We start from the raw sequence: 16,074 nt of genomic DNA, 5'->3' as shown, positions 1-16,074 counted from the left end.
TTTGCAATTATTAATATCTTCAACAAAAGAAAAATGCCCAACATGTCTCACAGATTCATAGCAAAAAAATGGATGCCAAGAGAAGATAACGAGAAGGGCAACCAATATACAGGTCAGGGTCAGGGTGACATTTCCAACTCAGCAAACTTGCCTCTATTAAGGAGACATCCAACTCACCATATTTTCAATCCAAGAGGAGTGGATGGCTATAGAGGTGGCCATGCCTTTTCCAGAAGTAGGCAGCAAAGGAGGAAGGCAGATGATAAGGTCAGCAGACTAGAAATTCCTCTCTGTTGTGGGATATTAGCCTAAATGTAATCAGGAATGTCAGGCCTTCGATGACCACTCCACCAACCTGCTATAACTCATCCATACACTCAATGTTTTCAATGTCCATCCATGGCCCCTCAGCCAAAATTCATATTGAGGCCATCTAGGAAAGAGGTCCAGCCAACTGTTCTATGTGCTTCTGTAGATATGATTGCAAAGTGGCTTTATTTTGAATGCATGGTTGAGTTCCAGAAGTGGTTAATAAACTTAGCTCAGTAGGCAATGTCTTCACAGCTTAGTATGGCAATTATAGATTTGTATAATTGACATCTTTACTAACCTGCAATAAATGAATCTTTCTTTGAAGAGTTATTTTCAATGCCTGTGTAATTGGTTACAAGATTAAGAAATGTGAATTCAATCAAAGCTTTTTGTCATTTATAATACTATGGAGGTTGTGATTTATCGACAACTTAATGAGCTGGTAAGAGGGACAATGTATTTTAAAGGAAATATTGAGTGAGTATCATGTTAGTTTCTGACTTGGGCCTATTGATTAGATTCCTTTAGTGTGAAGAAACAGGCCATTTGGCCCAACTAGTCGACACCGATCCTCAAAGAGTATTCCACCCAGACACATTCCCCTCTGACCAATGCATCTAATACTACGGGCAATCTAGCAAGGTCAATTCACCTGACCTGCACATCTTTGGAGGAAACCCCCGCAGACACAGGGAGAATGTGCAAACTCCACACAGACAGTCGCTCGAGGCTAGAATCGAACCTGGGTCTCTGGCACTGTCAGGCAGCAGTGCTAATCACTGAGCCACCACGCCATCCCATTGCTCTCACCATGTTTCATAATTCCGCTGAGGTGCTATGAACCACTCCTACCAACAAAACAAGCTCAGCTCCATCAAAGTTGCAGGGGATGAGTTGAAATGTTATAAAAGAGACACCAAAGAGAAAGTAAAAAATAACATGCCCAGAGATTACAAGTATCAGGAAAGAATTAAAATAAAAGAGAAGGCTGGGAGGACATATTTAAAATTAAGAAGGGGCTTGATAAGTTAAACTCGGAGATATTTACATGTACATTGAAAACGAGTGATCATAAATGTGATGTCAGAAGTCACACTACACAGGTTATAGTCCAACAGGTTTATTTAAAAAATACAATTTTAGAGTGCTGCTCCTTTTTCAAGTGAAGTGGTGGAAGGCACACTTGCATAGAATATGTTGGTGGAGAGATAATGGTAATATAATCAACAGATAAATACAAATAGTGTGAGTAGAGTGTTGACAGGCTGAATACTAAGTCTTTGCAGGTGATCAAGAGTGTCAAACAGTGAGAGTAAAGTGTCAGCAGCTGAATAATAAGGGAAGAGTTGACCTACTAATTAATTAAGGCAGAGAGATAATTACAAATAATCAAAAATAAGATTGTGCCAGAGACAAACCAAATGGCTTGCGCACCCAGTCACCGTCATCTCCATATCATAAATGAGACAGCCATTGAAATCTGATACAGAATTCACAAGAAATTTCTCAGTAATTAATAGGAATGTCGGACTTGTCTTAATGAGTGATTGAAGCAATATCATTGAAGAATTTAGTGGGAAGGTGGACGAAACAGAAACAACAGAAGATTACGCTGCTAGGGTTACATTAAATAAAGTAAGAATGTAGCTTGTGGAGAACATTAACGCCGGCAAGATAAAGTGGGATGAATGGTCTGGTTCTGTGCTATAACTATCTTCTAATACTTTGTAAAAAGTGCATACAGCTAATTGGATACAACGGCAAATATTAACTGATTTATGACTACATTTCTGCAATAAACATTTTCCTAATATGAGCTGGAAAATCTTTCAAAGCAACATATATAATACAAATAGAAAGCTAATCACAACCACGCTAGTGACAATGTTAGATAACACTACCATACATAGTTAAGTGGTATACTTAAATACATCTTTTACTTTTCTTAAGAGTATCATAATTTTCAGACTTATATTGTTACCGTGGTAATTTATCCAGCAGGCTCTTGAGTTCCTCACATATTAATTTCACACAGCCATTTTTGATGTTGTAATATGACACATCAATCATGAAGATGAAGGCTGGTGGATTAGGAGGCTTGCTATTCTGTAAATAAAATTAACATTATTTACATTTGTGAACAACAATTTTTTTTAAAAATGAGCTGATCTCCTGATAGTGATGTCGAGATTTCACGTAAACATATTGACTGTAAAATTCCACAAGGTGTCTTGGGGAACGGTATACAATTAGAATTCTCACCATCAATGTGAACTAAAGAATATTGTTTCATTTTCATCAAACACCAAATAAACATTTTAGCTTGCCATCTGTCTCATTTACCTGTTAGTTCAACTTGCTAGATGAAAAGTGGCTGTGATGTTTGTCTACATAACATCAAATTACTTGCAAGTAGTTTGGAGCATCGTGGATATGATGAAGTACCTCACTTACACAAGACCGTTCTTCCTCAAAGATCATGTAAATTAGTTACCTGCTTGTGCTTATAAATGATACCTCTTCTCTTTAATAGCTGCCATGTTATAGTATTATTGTCATGTATGACTCTTTTCTCCAAACTTCATCTGAAATGGATCTTTCACAATGCCCCATCAATTGTTGCAACTGATATAAATTTTAGTTTTAGGTTTTCATTTATCTAGGATATAATTTTGAGCCTGATTTACAAGTTATATTTATCTACAATTTGTAATGCACCCAAACCAGGCAGATAAAGAAATGACCGAATATTCAGAAAAACATTAATATACGTTAATACAGTGGTTGATAGCCTATATTACGAGAAACTGGGGATAAACTGAGGATTTTTTAGGACCATGAGGGTCTTCTGTGCAGTTGGTGATGTCAGACGCTCTACCTCTGGGACAGAAGGTCTGGGTCAAGTCCTGCCTGCCTAAGAGGTGTGTCATAATATGCCTGAGTTGATCAAGATATGTATTTATTTGTTACTACATGTTCTATTATAATCCACTTCTAAAACTTTACCCAAAACTTCATTTATTCTCTGAGATACCTGTATACCGAATATCTGGTAAACTGACATGAATCATGACTGAACACAAGATGCTTGAAGATGCAAAGTTATTGCCTTGATCCTTCTCGTGCACAAAACTCTGCATTGAGAACACTGAAGGTAAAAGTGTATCTCAAAGTATCCTACTGTGTTATGACTGAGTTTTTCACCATGTTCAAACATCGGTTTACAATACATAGTCCCAGAATGCCACTGAGGTTTATTCAGTTTTCTCACATAATTGCTGCAGAATATTTGCAGAAACTCAAAGGAAATGGATTAAATGGATGAAATGGCTAATTTTGTTACTTTTCCAGGGAGTACATCAGTGTCCTCTTGAAGTTAAGGTGAGAGACCAGTCAATTTCAGAATTTCAGTGTTATTTTAATTGAGACACGAGTAAAATATTTCTCTTTGAATGGTGTTAATGGATAAAAGTCATTTTAAAAGCTTAGCATTTAAAAGTCGACACATCTTAAAGTTTTTAAATAAATATTGCTGAAAGACACATAATTTATTGTAAAAGAATATGATGTTTGAATATGACCCCTTGAGTTTCATTCCCTGTTTGGAGCCAGGTAGGTAGGCCACACATTCAAAGTCCAATGGATTGTATGAAACTGCAAATCCCTTTGGCTGTTCACAAAAAACAAGGTACTAATTGTATGTAAATATCCTGTGCCTGCAAAACCCTCAACACTGTGCTCAACATTAGATGGGATTCTTCAATTAGATAACATTTGCTAGACAATCCTACATGCATGAAGAATAATGTTGACAATTAATTTTGGATTGTGAATTGGGCTCATAGTGTGGTGTACTTGTGTGTACATGTAGCTACATATTTTAATTAGACATGAAGAACACATGCACATAATGCACCTATTACAACTCAAAAATAGTTGACAACCATTTGTTAGTTAGTTTCTCAGGACAATATCTTGACCAGTGTCAAGCTGCATCATGTGTTGAAATCTAAACAAAGCTGGGCAGTTAACTGTCAATTGTCATCAATATCTGCATTCACCATGACAAAACATATCTCAATGAGAGTCCACTTGCCAACCAATCAGCACTCTCCTATCATACAGTACAATGGTGGGTTTCTCCTTTAAGTTTGCAAATTGTCCTGAAGAATGGAAGACAAAACGTTTTGACAAAATGTGGCACTTTTCAGCAATACTCAAATCTTAATATTGAAATAATTTGGTCAATTCAATACACATTCAAATTTTAGGGCATGTTCGTCTCACTGAAAGTATCTATTATAAAACTGTAAGATTTTATTAAGTTGTTTATTATAAGACAACCAGGCCAGAATTCTTTGCTGCTAACTTAAATTTTGGAAATGAATTCACACAACATCTGAAAATGATCAAGCTTTCTAATTAATAACTGACACACTTATAGCATAAACATATTTATTTGGCATGTAGAATTGGAAAAGAATTCCTCCTCCTGATGGCTAAAGGGTAAAAATTAAACCCCTACCTATATTTTGCTCCTTAACATTTTCTTGCTTACAAGCATGGATAATGCATTCCAATTGACCACAATGTGAAAATTGGTTTGTATTAAGTCTTTGTAGTCTAAAGCCTCAATTTGCTTTTGTTTCCCAAGAGATTCTATTTTTGCTTTCAGGTACTGGGTTATTAATTGTTTGGCAAACATTCCCTTTAGATGAAACAAAGCAACACTTTCAAAGGCAAACTACAATAGAACTGTGTTAAATGTTAGCAACCTCAAATGAAAACCACTGTAAGAACATTAGGCATTTGGATATAAAATGTGTGACTAACAGCAGAAAACATGGCATGCCTGTGACTCATAAAATAGTACAGCACAGTGTGAGGGCCACAGATCAGACACATCCTCAGAATGGTCTGTGAATTCAGAGTTTAGATTTCGATTTCGGTTTTATTGTCATGTGTACTCAGGTACAGGAATATAAGAGTACAGTGAAATGTGTAAGTATTGCCATTCCTGGCACCATCTTCAGTAACAAAGGAACCTAGATAAACAATCTGAGAGACAAAAATAGAAAAATAAAGAAATAACTTAAAATGTTCATGAATTTGTATAAACTCACATGTGGTCCCAAGTAATTCAGGAATTGTTAATTCCTGCAGCTGTTCCAGTAAATCTTACTGTACTGTCTCCAAAAACTGTCAAGTCCTGCCTAAACTGTGGTAGACACAACACATGACATGTGTCGAAGCTGCTTTTATTTGTTTGTGAAAGCTATGAAGGTACTATTAGTAATCTTCCAGTCTTTCTTAAGTGGGGGAATTGTGCCAAAGGACAGGAAATGAAAATGCTGCACACTATTTCAAAGAAAAAAAAGTGCAAAGATAACCCTTGCAACCAAAAGCTAGCCAGCTTAACCTTGGTGAAGAGGAAGCTTTCAAAACAATAACGTAGGACAAAATTAACAGTGATTTGGACATAGCTGGATAAGGAAAACCAGAATGAATGTTGACAAAGGTGAATGGGTGCCAAACAACTGCATTGTTGTGTCTTGGGCAACAAAGAACATCTTGACTGCTGTTGGTACTAGACATATCTGAGCAAGTGAACAGGCCACCTTTGGACATCAGGAGATGAGTTGCTCACCTCAGAATTCCTAGCCCCTGACCTAGTCTTGTAGCCACAGTATTTATGTTGCTGGCCTATTACAATTTCTGGTCAATTGTAACCACCAGAATGTTGACCACAGAAAGTTTGATAATGGCAATGCCATTGATTGTCAAGGAGTGATGGCTAGAGTCTCCCTTGTTGGAGATGGTCATTGCTGGGCAACATGTTACACAAACATTATTTAACCACTAAACAGCCCAAGCTTGGATGTTGTTCAGACCTTGCTGCAAATGGACGCAGACTACTCCAGCTCCTGAGGAGTCGTGAATGGTGCTTTGATGATTGCACATTCTTATTTCTGACCTCAAATCAGCCACAGTGGAAGGAATTGAACTTACTGACTATAAAGGTGTCTTTCCCCTCACACAGTTTCCAAAAGTTAGCTATGGTTACTTATGATAGGGAGCTTTGTTAGCTATGCATGGAATGTTGGCTCCAACAAGAACCAAAACCCTTGACACCATCCAGGTACCACCTTAAATATTCAGTCCGTCTACCAGTGGCACACAACAGCAGCAGTGAATACCATATAAAGATGCACTGGCAGCAAACTGCTATGGATCTTCCTGACTATGTCCCAAACCTGCAATCTCTACCAACTAGGACAAGGACAGGAGATGAATGGGGGTACCATCACCTTTAAGACACTCAACACCTTGACCATCATAGCACTGTTCTTTTACTGTTGTTGGCTTTTCTGGTTTGTCCAGCAGCCAATCAATGGCTGTCAGGCCTTGAAATGGCTTGTGGTGGGGGTTCTGTATTCTTCTAAGAGGAAGTCCTTCCTCTGAAAGCTGCTATCCAGTCAGAGGAGCGGCAGCCATGGCTGGGAATGCGGGCAGTTCTGAACAGCAGACACCATAGGAGCCTGACCTTAAAGGTTAATTTGGAGTCTTCTCTGAACCGGGCTGACCCACTGCAGCAATGGGAGACTGCAGGAAGGGGAGTGTCAAGCCTTCAATGGGTACAGGGCTCCTGAAAATGGAGATCCCAGTCAGTGCCCAGATATCAGGCTGCTCGGTTTAAACGGGCAGGTAGGACAACCTGGTGCTAACCTCTCCTGTCACTGGGTAAGGTCTCTGTGGCTGTGGTTGAAAACCCTTAAAATAACCACTAATTGGGCCTTTGGACAATTATGCCACTGCTGCCTCCTATTCCTGTAAACCCAGTGCAATGAGAGGGGCTGGGTGGTGAAGGCTCTGGTGTCACTTTAATTAGCTTTAATGTTTCCGAATAGCTTCTGCTCCTCTGAATCACAACGTTTTTTTCTTTTAAGCAAATCGAGTGAACTAGTGGCTGCTAGAGTAACTGATGTCAGTGGATTTAACTTTGTTGTTAAGGAAAGTACCGTATGAAGCTAACTTAATGTTACCAAATGTTATACTATTCAGCCGCTGGGGCACTGTAAAATTCCAGCACATGAGCCATAAGACCCCCTTCCTTCCTTCTTGAATACAGAATGGCACTCATCCTTTCTACCACTCCATGAAGAACTCACCCCTATTCAATCATTCTTCCTTAATTCATAGCTGATCAAAGGATATGGGGAGCAAGCAGGAACTGGAAGGTGAATGGTGGAGCAAGCTCAAAGGGTAGAATGACCTACTCCTGCTCCCTTATTCTACATTTCTATGTGATCTTCATCTCACAAAGGTCTCTGAAGGTCTGCTGCAGCCATAACGCACTTCTCTTCCAAGAGGCTAGCTTTATGCATGTGTAGGTTAGAATGTGTTGCTGGAAAAGCGCAGCAGGTCAGGCAGCATCCAAGGAGCAGGAGAATCGACGTTTCGGGCATGACCTCTTCTTCAGGAATCATGAGAAGGGCTCATGCCCGAAACGTCGATTCTCCTGCTCCTTGGATGCTGCCTGACCTGCTGCACTTTTCCAGCAACACATTTTCAGCTCTGATCTCCAGCTTCTGCAGTCCTCACTTTCTCCTGCATGTGCAGGTTAGCCTTCAGTGGTAAGAACAGATATAATATTATTCAATCCCTTGATATTGCTTGCAGCCAATCAACACCATGGCCAGTGCTGGTTCTTAACAGAGATCAAGACATTGATCAGTCAAGACCACAGAGCCTGCAGTGCATCAAACAGACAAAGGATAATTGTGCATCCTGATCCCTGTATCTGTTCTGACACCTTTCCAAACTATCCCCAAAATACGCAGTCAAACAAAATAAAAACATTAATACTTTAATAATGATAACATGTTTACCATCACAATAAATTTGTTTTCATTAGTTCAATATATATCAGTTGTATGATTAAACATTTTGTAAATTAGAATTAGTTAACAGATAATTTCTTCTGAATCCAGCAGTTGTGATGTCCATTAACATTCAAATCTCCCCTCTCCCCATCCTAAATCCAACCCTCAACACAGCATCACCCTCTTGACCTGTCCTACCTATCCATCTTCCTTCTCACATATCTGCTCTACTCTCCCCACCAACCTCTCACAATTACCCCCCACTGCATCCACATATTACATACCTGCCTACGGTTAGCCCCACCAACACCCCCATATTTGTTTCTCATCCCCCTTCCCTGGCCACATTCCTGATGAAAGGTTTATGCCTGAAATGTCAACTCTCCTGCGCCTCGGATGCTGTCTGACCTGCTGTGCATTTCCAGCACCACACTCTCGACTCTAACTCTCCAGCATCTGCAGTCCTCACTTTCTCCCATATGCACCAAGCTAAAACATATCTACTAATTGAATAGAACTTTGTGAAGTAGGAAAGAAAGGTAACCATACCTGATGCTCATTTGAAATAAAAACAAAAGAGACAGTTGTAAAATAAGAAACTGAAACAAAGTATAATTATTCATGCAATTTCTTGGGATGACAGAAGGTGACAGGTGAGTGAAGATGCCTCAACTTTAGCAGACCTTTCATTTCCACTTTCATGGCATCTTCTTAGTTAACTGTGTCGGAGTGGTATAGGTGTGTGGGGGTGTGGGGGGAGGCGTGGGGAACCTAGTAAATTAATTATTCACTGTTCCTTTGTAATAACCCAACACAAACAATACATCAAGCCAAAATAAAAATTTGCATGTAATGCATGCTCCCAAAAAAGTCTAGTCTAATCTGAAAGCCAAGAATCGTTTAAAGCAGCACATGCTCATCTTCATAATAAAAGCACCACCAAATAACTAAGATCATTGAGGGAAGCTAAAATGATTAGCAGTTAGCAGGAGGGCATCAACATGCAACTACCTGCTTAAGTGTAAAATACCATATATACTAGGGTATATATCGATCTCATGCATATGCCGATCTCATGTATACTTCAATCCCTTAGTTTTGGCTAAAGCATCTTGTATTTTCCATATATCCAGTGTACAAGTTGACCCTAGTTCTTCACAGTTACAGATCAACATTTATGAGTCAGTGTGCCTGCCCATTGCACTCTGCTCTGGCTTTCCAATCTGCTGGCCATACCACTCCGTTCCGAGTCTTCCAGTCCACCAACGGTCACGCTGTACTCCAGGTTTTGAGAATTATTGTAATGTACAACAGTCCAGAGACCGGGGAGGGTGGGGGGGGGGGGGGGGGGGGGGGGGGGGGGGGTGGGGGGAGGNNNCGGGGTGGGGGGGGGGCGCTGCGGGGAAGGTAAATTGCCCATTTAAATGAACAGAGTCTCACCTATCCACAGTTTCGGGCTTGTGTGGTAGATCTTGGAATATACTCTCATGGCTACAGGGAGATTACTGTGCCATTCGACTGTAGCAAGCAGAATGGAGACGTTATTTTGTGGATAAATATTCAATGATGGCCATAATTCTTTTTCTTTTTGTTGTTTATTATTTTATACAGAGATCTGGCTCTTGTTTGTCCATTTTTTGACTCATACCAAGCATGAATTTCATCCCCTTGAAAACAATACCTCAGGTATTAGTCAACCCCCAAATTTCAGTTTCAAATAACCATCTTCAAAATTTGACTTATACACGAGTATATACGGTAATACTTTGTATAACTGCCCATTAATCACTGGAAACCTTTAACTCTTGCTCAAAAAAATATAATTTCAAGTATTGCTTTTCAATATTAATTTATCAAACCATATAAAAATCTATTTTGATTGGAACAGGAGTATTTTGGAAAAAACATTAGTTGGACTGAAAAATCACTAACATGACACCCCTGTTTAAAAAGGGAGTAAGGCAAAAGATAGAAAATTATAGGCCGATTAGCTTGACCTCTGTTGTGCGTAAGATTTTGGAGTCCATTGTGAAGGATAAGATTTCTGGATACTTGGTAGTATATGGTAAAATCAAAGTCAGCATGGTTTCATCAAGGAGAGGTCATGCTTGACAAATCTGTTAGAATTCTTTGAGGAAGTAATGAGTAGGTTAGACTAAGGAGTATTGTGTGCAGTTCTGGGCCCCATATCTCAGGAAGGATGTACTAGCCCTGGAGTGTTTTCAGAGGTTGGTGCCCGGAATGAAAAATTTAACATATGAGGAACATTTGAGGACTCTGCGTCTATACTTGGAGTCCAATTTAAACTTACAGAATACTGAATGGCTTAGACAGAGTGGTTATTAGGAAGATATTTCTATTGGTAGGAGAGACTAGGAACCAAGGGCACAGCCTTAGAGTAAAGGGAACGGAGATAAGGAGAAACTTCTTCAACCACAGAGTGGTGAATCTATGGAATTCACTGTCATAGAAGGCTGTGGAGGCCAGGTCATTGGGTATATTTAAGACTGAGATACATAGGTTCTTGCTTATCGAGGGAATCAAAGGTTACAAGGTGAAAGTGGGAGAATGGGTTTGAGAAACTTACCAACCATGATTGAATGGTGGAGCAGAATCGATGGGCTGAATGGCCTAATTTCTACTCCTGTCACTTATGGTCAGTAGGTTATTGAACTTTTTAATTTACCTGTATTCAATTAGATCATAGTTGATCTACAACTATTCTGTCAATTACAGAAAAGCAGTGCTTTTAATCTGGAATATATAGTCTTAGAAGTTACCGGCTAGTCATTTAGGAGAAAAAAAAATTTGAGCCAATCAGCTGAATGTGGTGTCATTGGCATAAATGATTTATCAATGTTGGAAGGTGAGTCACATAGCAGAAATACTTACTTTGCAGTAATCTAAAGTAGCAATAAATTCATAGGATCCAAGCGACAACTCTGGCTTGTCATAGTGATCCAATCTTCTACCCATATGGTCCAAATGTTGAAAGTAGAATGGAGGAACTAAGGAGAGAAGAAAAATCCAAAACATTATTAAAGATATTGTCAAAAAGTACAAGAGATTAACATTTCAGTGTCAGATTGCACCTTTATCTTTCAAAATACGTTTTTTTTCTGTAAAATAAATTTGCTGTGAATTTACAATGATACAGAAAAAAGATAGACAATGATGAACAGTAATTGTTGAAATACAACTTTGCATTTTAATTTGAGTCCAATGTGTTATCTTTATCAATCCACATAGCCATACATAAGACTTTATGAGGTATTGTTAGAATATGGTATCTCTGATATATGCAATCCTCTAAGATCTGTATTTGATATGTTTGCACCCACTCCAATAAAAACTATCATATCTCCATTTGGCCCTCTCTGCTCTGGCATTGTTAGCAAGCAACAGCAGAAATACTCAAGACATATGGATGAGGAAGGACACCACTTCGACTGGGACAACACATCCATCTTAGGACAAGCCAAACAAAGACATGCACGAGAATTCCTAGAAGCATGGCATTCCAACCAGAACTCTATCAACAAACACATCGAGTTAGATCCCATCTACCACCCCCTGAAAAAAGGAACAGGAAGTGACTTCATCACAGGAAATAACATCACCACAGGAAATAACATCATCAACCCAAAGAAACCCAAACATATAAATAGAAAGCAGGAATTATCTGCATTGCTTCGCCTGAGGCCTACTGAAGATAATACCTAGTAGGGTAACGAAATGTCTGGAAATGAACCTTCCAGCTCAGCGAGCAAACCTACATCCAAAACCTTAACCTGAGCTACAAATCTTCTTAAAACTTAGAGAAGACTTCTTAAAAATCTTAGAGATCCTGAAAGCCCTAGAGGTTTATTACTTGTACCTGTGCAACCAAGTAAATACCATTTGTGACTGCAAGTCAGACCTAAATTAGTCCCAAGTTATATATGACATGGGTAGCTTTCGCGTATCCCAAGTACAAATTAAATTAAACATCATAAGAAGTTAGTTTTATCTGTAGTTGTGGCGTCAGTAGCAAAGATAAAGTCCAGCAATTACACCGGGTCTGTCAACTTGATTCTGGAAATCAGACACCCCAATTCTAAAGCCGTCAGTGAGGACAACCTTAAACAAAACAGCCTCCAGCACCAGGGTGTATCCTCAATCGAGTGAAAATATTATGAGTGCAATTTTGGCATGACTGCGCTGTGCCTTCAACAGATTTGGCATTCCAGGAAACAATTCTTCAACAGGATTCTTCCATTGATACAGAGAGGAACCTTGATTATCCGAAGGACATGGGCAGGGAATATTTTGTTCAGTTAGTCAAAGTCCGAACAATCAAATGCCAGATAACATAGTTTAGCCACGTATTGGAACTTTGCGATCTTGCTGGATAATCCAACATTCGGATAACCAAAGGCCGAATAATCGAGGTTCCTGTGTACTTATGGCACTACACTAACAGTCCAATCTACTGACTGCGTTAATGACAACATTAAAGAGAGATGTGATTTTATACCATTTCTGACACAAGTCTTTGCAATGCAGAACAATACATCATCAGTGGGGTTCTGAACTGAACCATTCCATTTGTCATGTTCAACTATTCAGTCTAAAACAACTTAAACTTAACTCCAAGTGTGTGTTGATGTGGGTTTTTTAGTAGAAAAGAGATCTGACAGCATTATGTAACCCAGCCTTTTGGGACAGCTCCTTCTTTTATATACTGTACTGTTGGTTACTAACCAGACAAAGAGTGATGGATTGGCAACTCTTGTATTCATAAATGGTATTTAATTGATTGCACAGGTCCAAGTAATAAACATCTAGGACTTTCAGGATCTCGGAAAGTTTTTTAAAAATCTTTTATAATTCTGCTGTTGCTTACACACAAAATGCAAGAGCAGAGAGGGCCAAATGGAGATATAATATACTCAAGAAATAATTAGGTGTTGTGTTCAAGTGAATTGCTAATGATTACTTCCTCTGATTGAAAGGGAGGAGATGCACGCGGAGAAATTGCTTAATGCAGTATATGGAAATGTGTTGCTGGAAAAGCGCAGCAGGTCAGGCAGCATCTAGGGAACAGGAGAATCGACGTTTCGGGCATTAGCCCTTCTTCAGGAATTAGACCTGCTGCGCTTTTCCAGCAACACATTTCCATCTCTGATCTCCAGCATCTGCAGACCTCACTTTCTCCTTAATGCAGTATATTACTAGTGATTTACACAGTGTGATTCATGCAAAATTCATGCCATTTCAATGGAAAGTTCCTTAAAATATTTGAATCTGAGTTAGCTACAAGGAGAATTCAGGGCAAGTAAACAGCACAATTTATTTCTTCAGAAAAGCCAACACAAATAATATGGGTGCAATGGCTTCCCAATGATTGGAGCATCTCCAGGCCTTAGATGAGAGAAACCGTGATGCACAATATATGAAGAACAGCAAAGCAGCAACACACAAATTTCTAAGATATATATTTTATATATATATATATATATATATATATATTGATTCATGTTTCTGATGCCAGCTCTACTATCATGCAGAGGCCATAAGGAGGGAAGAAAACTTGGAAGGTTTGTTATATTATCAAACATCTGGTAACAATACTCAGAAGAATGGGCCTCCAGATTGTCTTTTTAATGAGGAAAGGAGTTTGGCATGGGGAAAACAAAAAAATGAGAGAGATAAAGAATGATAATAAACATTAATAAATGATAATAATGCAAAAAATTGCTGTAAACCAAGAACAGGAGCTAGAAACAGGCAGAACCATAATTGCTGATGTAGCATAGTTAGGGATATGGAGAGGATAGTTAAATGGAGATAGAAATATCAAAATAACTTGAGTTGGCAGATGTCAACAAGTATGAGAACTGCAAAGAGAAAGAAATTGCAGAAAAGTGAGGTAGTTCAAATACCATGAGTAGGAAATCTGCTGGGAAATCTAGATAGTTGCTACCAGATGGTGAAAGAATGATTGGAATAATACAGCTAAATAGTCAATCCACCTCAGTGATGCATTCTTTGTAATTTTTCAGTGCATATATATGGGTGCAGCCTCTATACCACCATACAGTGACACAACATTGATCACACAAAAATTTTGACATCATTTTATGTTCAATGGCATTGAACAGACAATATATGCCCTAATTTCTGAACATCTTCATTTAAAAGTGATCATTCAGCTATCATTTGTCAACCCAAGTAAGCAAATAGTAATAAATTCCATTGTTGGTAACCAACTGATTTCAAATGTGATTACAAAGAGCTCAAACTATATTATTTATGATTAGTCAGCGTAATTGCCTTCAGTCTCGGAAGCAGTTATAGAGTCATAGAGATGTACAGCATGGAAACAGACCCTTCGGTCCAACCTGTCCATGCCGACCAGATATCCCAACCCAATCTAGTCCCACCTGCCAGCACCCGGTCCATATCCCTCCAAATCCTTCCTATTCATATACCCATCCAGATGCCTCTTAAATGTTGCAATTGTACCAGCCTCCACCATTTCCTCTGGCAGCTCATTCCATACATGTACCACCCTTAGGTCTGGACTCTCTGACCCCAAGGAAAAGACTTTGTCTATTTTTAGATTATATTAGATCCTCTACAGTGTGGAAACAGGCCCTTCGGTATAACCAGTCCACACCGACCCTCCGAAGAGTAATCCACCAAACCCATTTCCCTAACACTATGAGCAATTTAGCATGGCAATTCACCTGGCCTGCACATCTTTGGATTGTAGGAGGAAACCGGAGCACCCAGAGGAAATCCACGCAGACACAGGGAGAATGTGCAAACTCCACACAGTTTCCCGAGGCTGGAATTGAACCTGGGACCCTGGTGCTGTGAGACAGCAGTGCTAACCACTGTGCCGCCCATCAATTTACCCTATCCATGCCCCTCATAATTTTATAAACCTCTATAAGGTCACCCCTCAGCCTCCGACACTCCTGGGAAAACAGCTCCAGCCTGTTCAGCCTCTCCCTATAGCTCAAATCTTCCAACCCTGGCAACATCCTTGTAAATCTTTCCTGAACCCTTTAAAGTTTCACAACACATTTCCGGTAGGAAGGAGACCAGAATTGCACGCAATATTCCAACAGTGGCCTAACCAATGTCCTGTACAGCCGCAACATGACCTCCCAACTCGTTTACTTGATACTCCGACCGATGAAGGAAAGCATACCAAACGCCTTCTTCACTATCCTATCTACCTGCGACTCCACTTTCAAGCTACGAACCTGCACTCCAAGGTCTCTTTGTTCAGTAACACTCCCTAGGACCTTACCATTAAGTTATAAGTTCTGCTAAGATTTGCTTTCCCAAAATGCAGCACCTTGCATTTATCTGAATTAAACTCCATCTGGCACTTCTCAGCCCATTGGTCCATCTGATCCAGATCCTCTTGTAATTGGAGGTAACCCTCTTCGCTGTCCACTGCACCTCCAATTTTGGTGTCATCTGCAAATTTATTAACTATACCTTTTATGCTCGCATCCAAATCATTTATGTAAATGACAAAAAGTAGACGACCCAGCACCGATCCTTGTGGCACTCCACTGGTCACAGGCCTCCAGTCTGAAAAACAACCCTCCACCACCACCACCCTCTGTCTTCTACCTTTGAGCCAGTTCTGTATCCAAATGGTGAGTTCTCCCTGTATTCCGTGAGATCTAACCTTGCTAACCACCACCACCCTCTGTCTTCTACCTTTGAGCCAGTTCTGTATCCAAATGGTGATTTCTCCCTGTATTCCGTGAGATCTAACCTTGCTAACCAGTCTCCCATGGGGAACCTTGTCGAATGCCTTACTTAAGTCCATATAGATCTCATCTACTGCTCTGCCCTCATCAATCTTCTTTGT

At 39.6% G+C, this 16,074-nt stretch overlaps 1 protein-coding gene across 2 annotated transcripts in view; it reads right to left on the bottom strand.

The window, feature by feature from the left end:
• The window catches only part of LOC122553171 (protein transport protein Sec24D-like), a 202,602-nt gene that overhangs the window by 76,955 nt on the left and 109,573 nt on the right, over positions 1-16,074 (bottom strand). For both annotated transcript variants that reach the window (XM_043696769.1, XM_043696761.1), the window contains exons 10-11: positions 11,088-11,203; positions 2,294-2,418 (exon numbers count right to left, since the gene is read on the bottom strand). In XM_043696769.1, the coding sequence (XP_043552704.1) occupies positions 2,294-2,418; positions 11,088-11,203 (241 nt within the window). The remainder of the gene's footprint in view (positions 1-2,293; positions 2,419-11,087; positions 11,204-16,074) is intronic.

Source organism: Chiloscyllium plagiosum, chromosome 1 (assembly GCF_004010195.1).
Source record: "Chiloscyllium plagiosum isolate BGI_BamShark_2017 chromosome 1, ASM401019v2, whole genome shotgun sequence".
Classification (NCBI taxonomy): Eukaryota; Metazoa; Chordata; class Chondrichthyes; order Orectolobiformes; family Hemiscylliidae; genus Chiloscyllium; species Chiloscyllium plagiosum.
The sequence above is the reverse complement of the archived record's forward strand: the minus strand, read 5'-3'. Positions and strand labels throughout refer to the sequence as shown.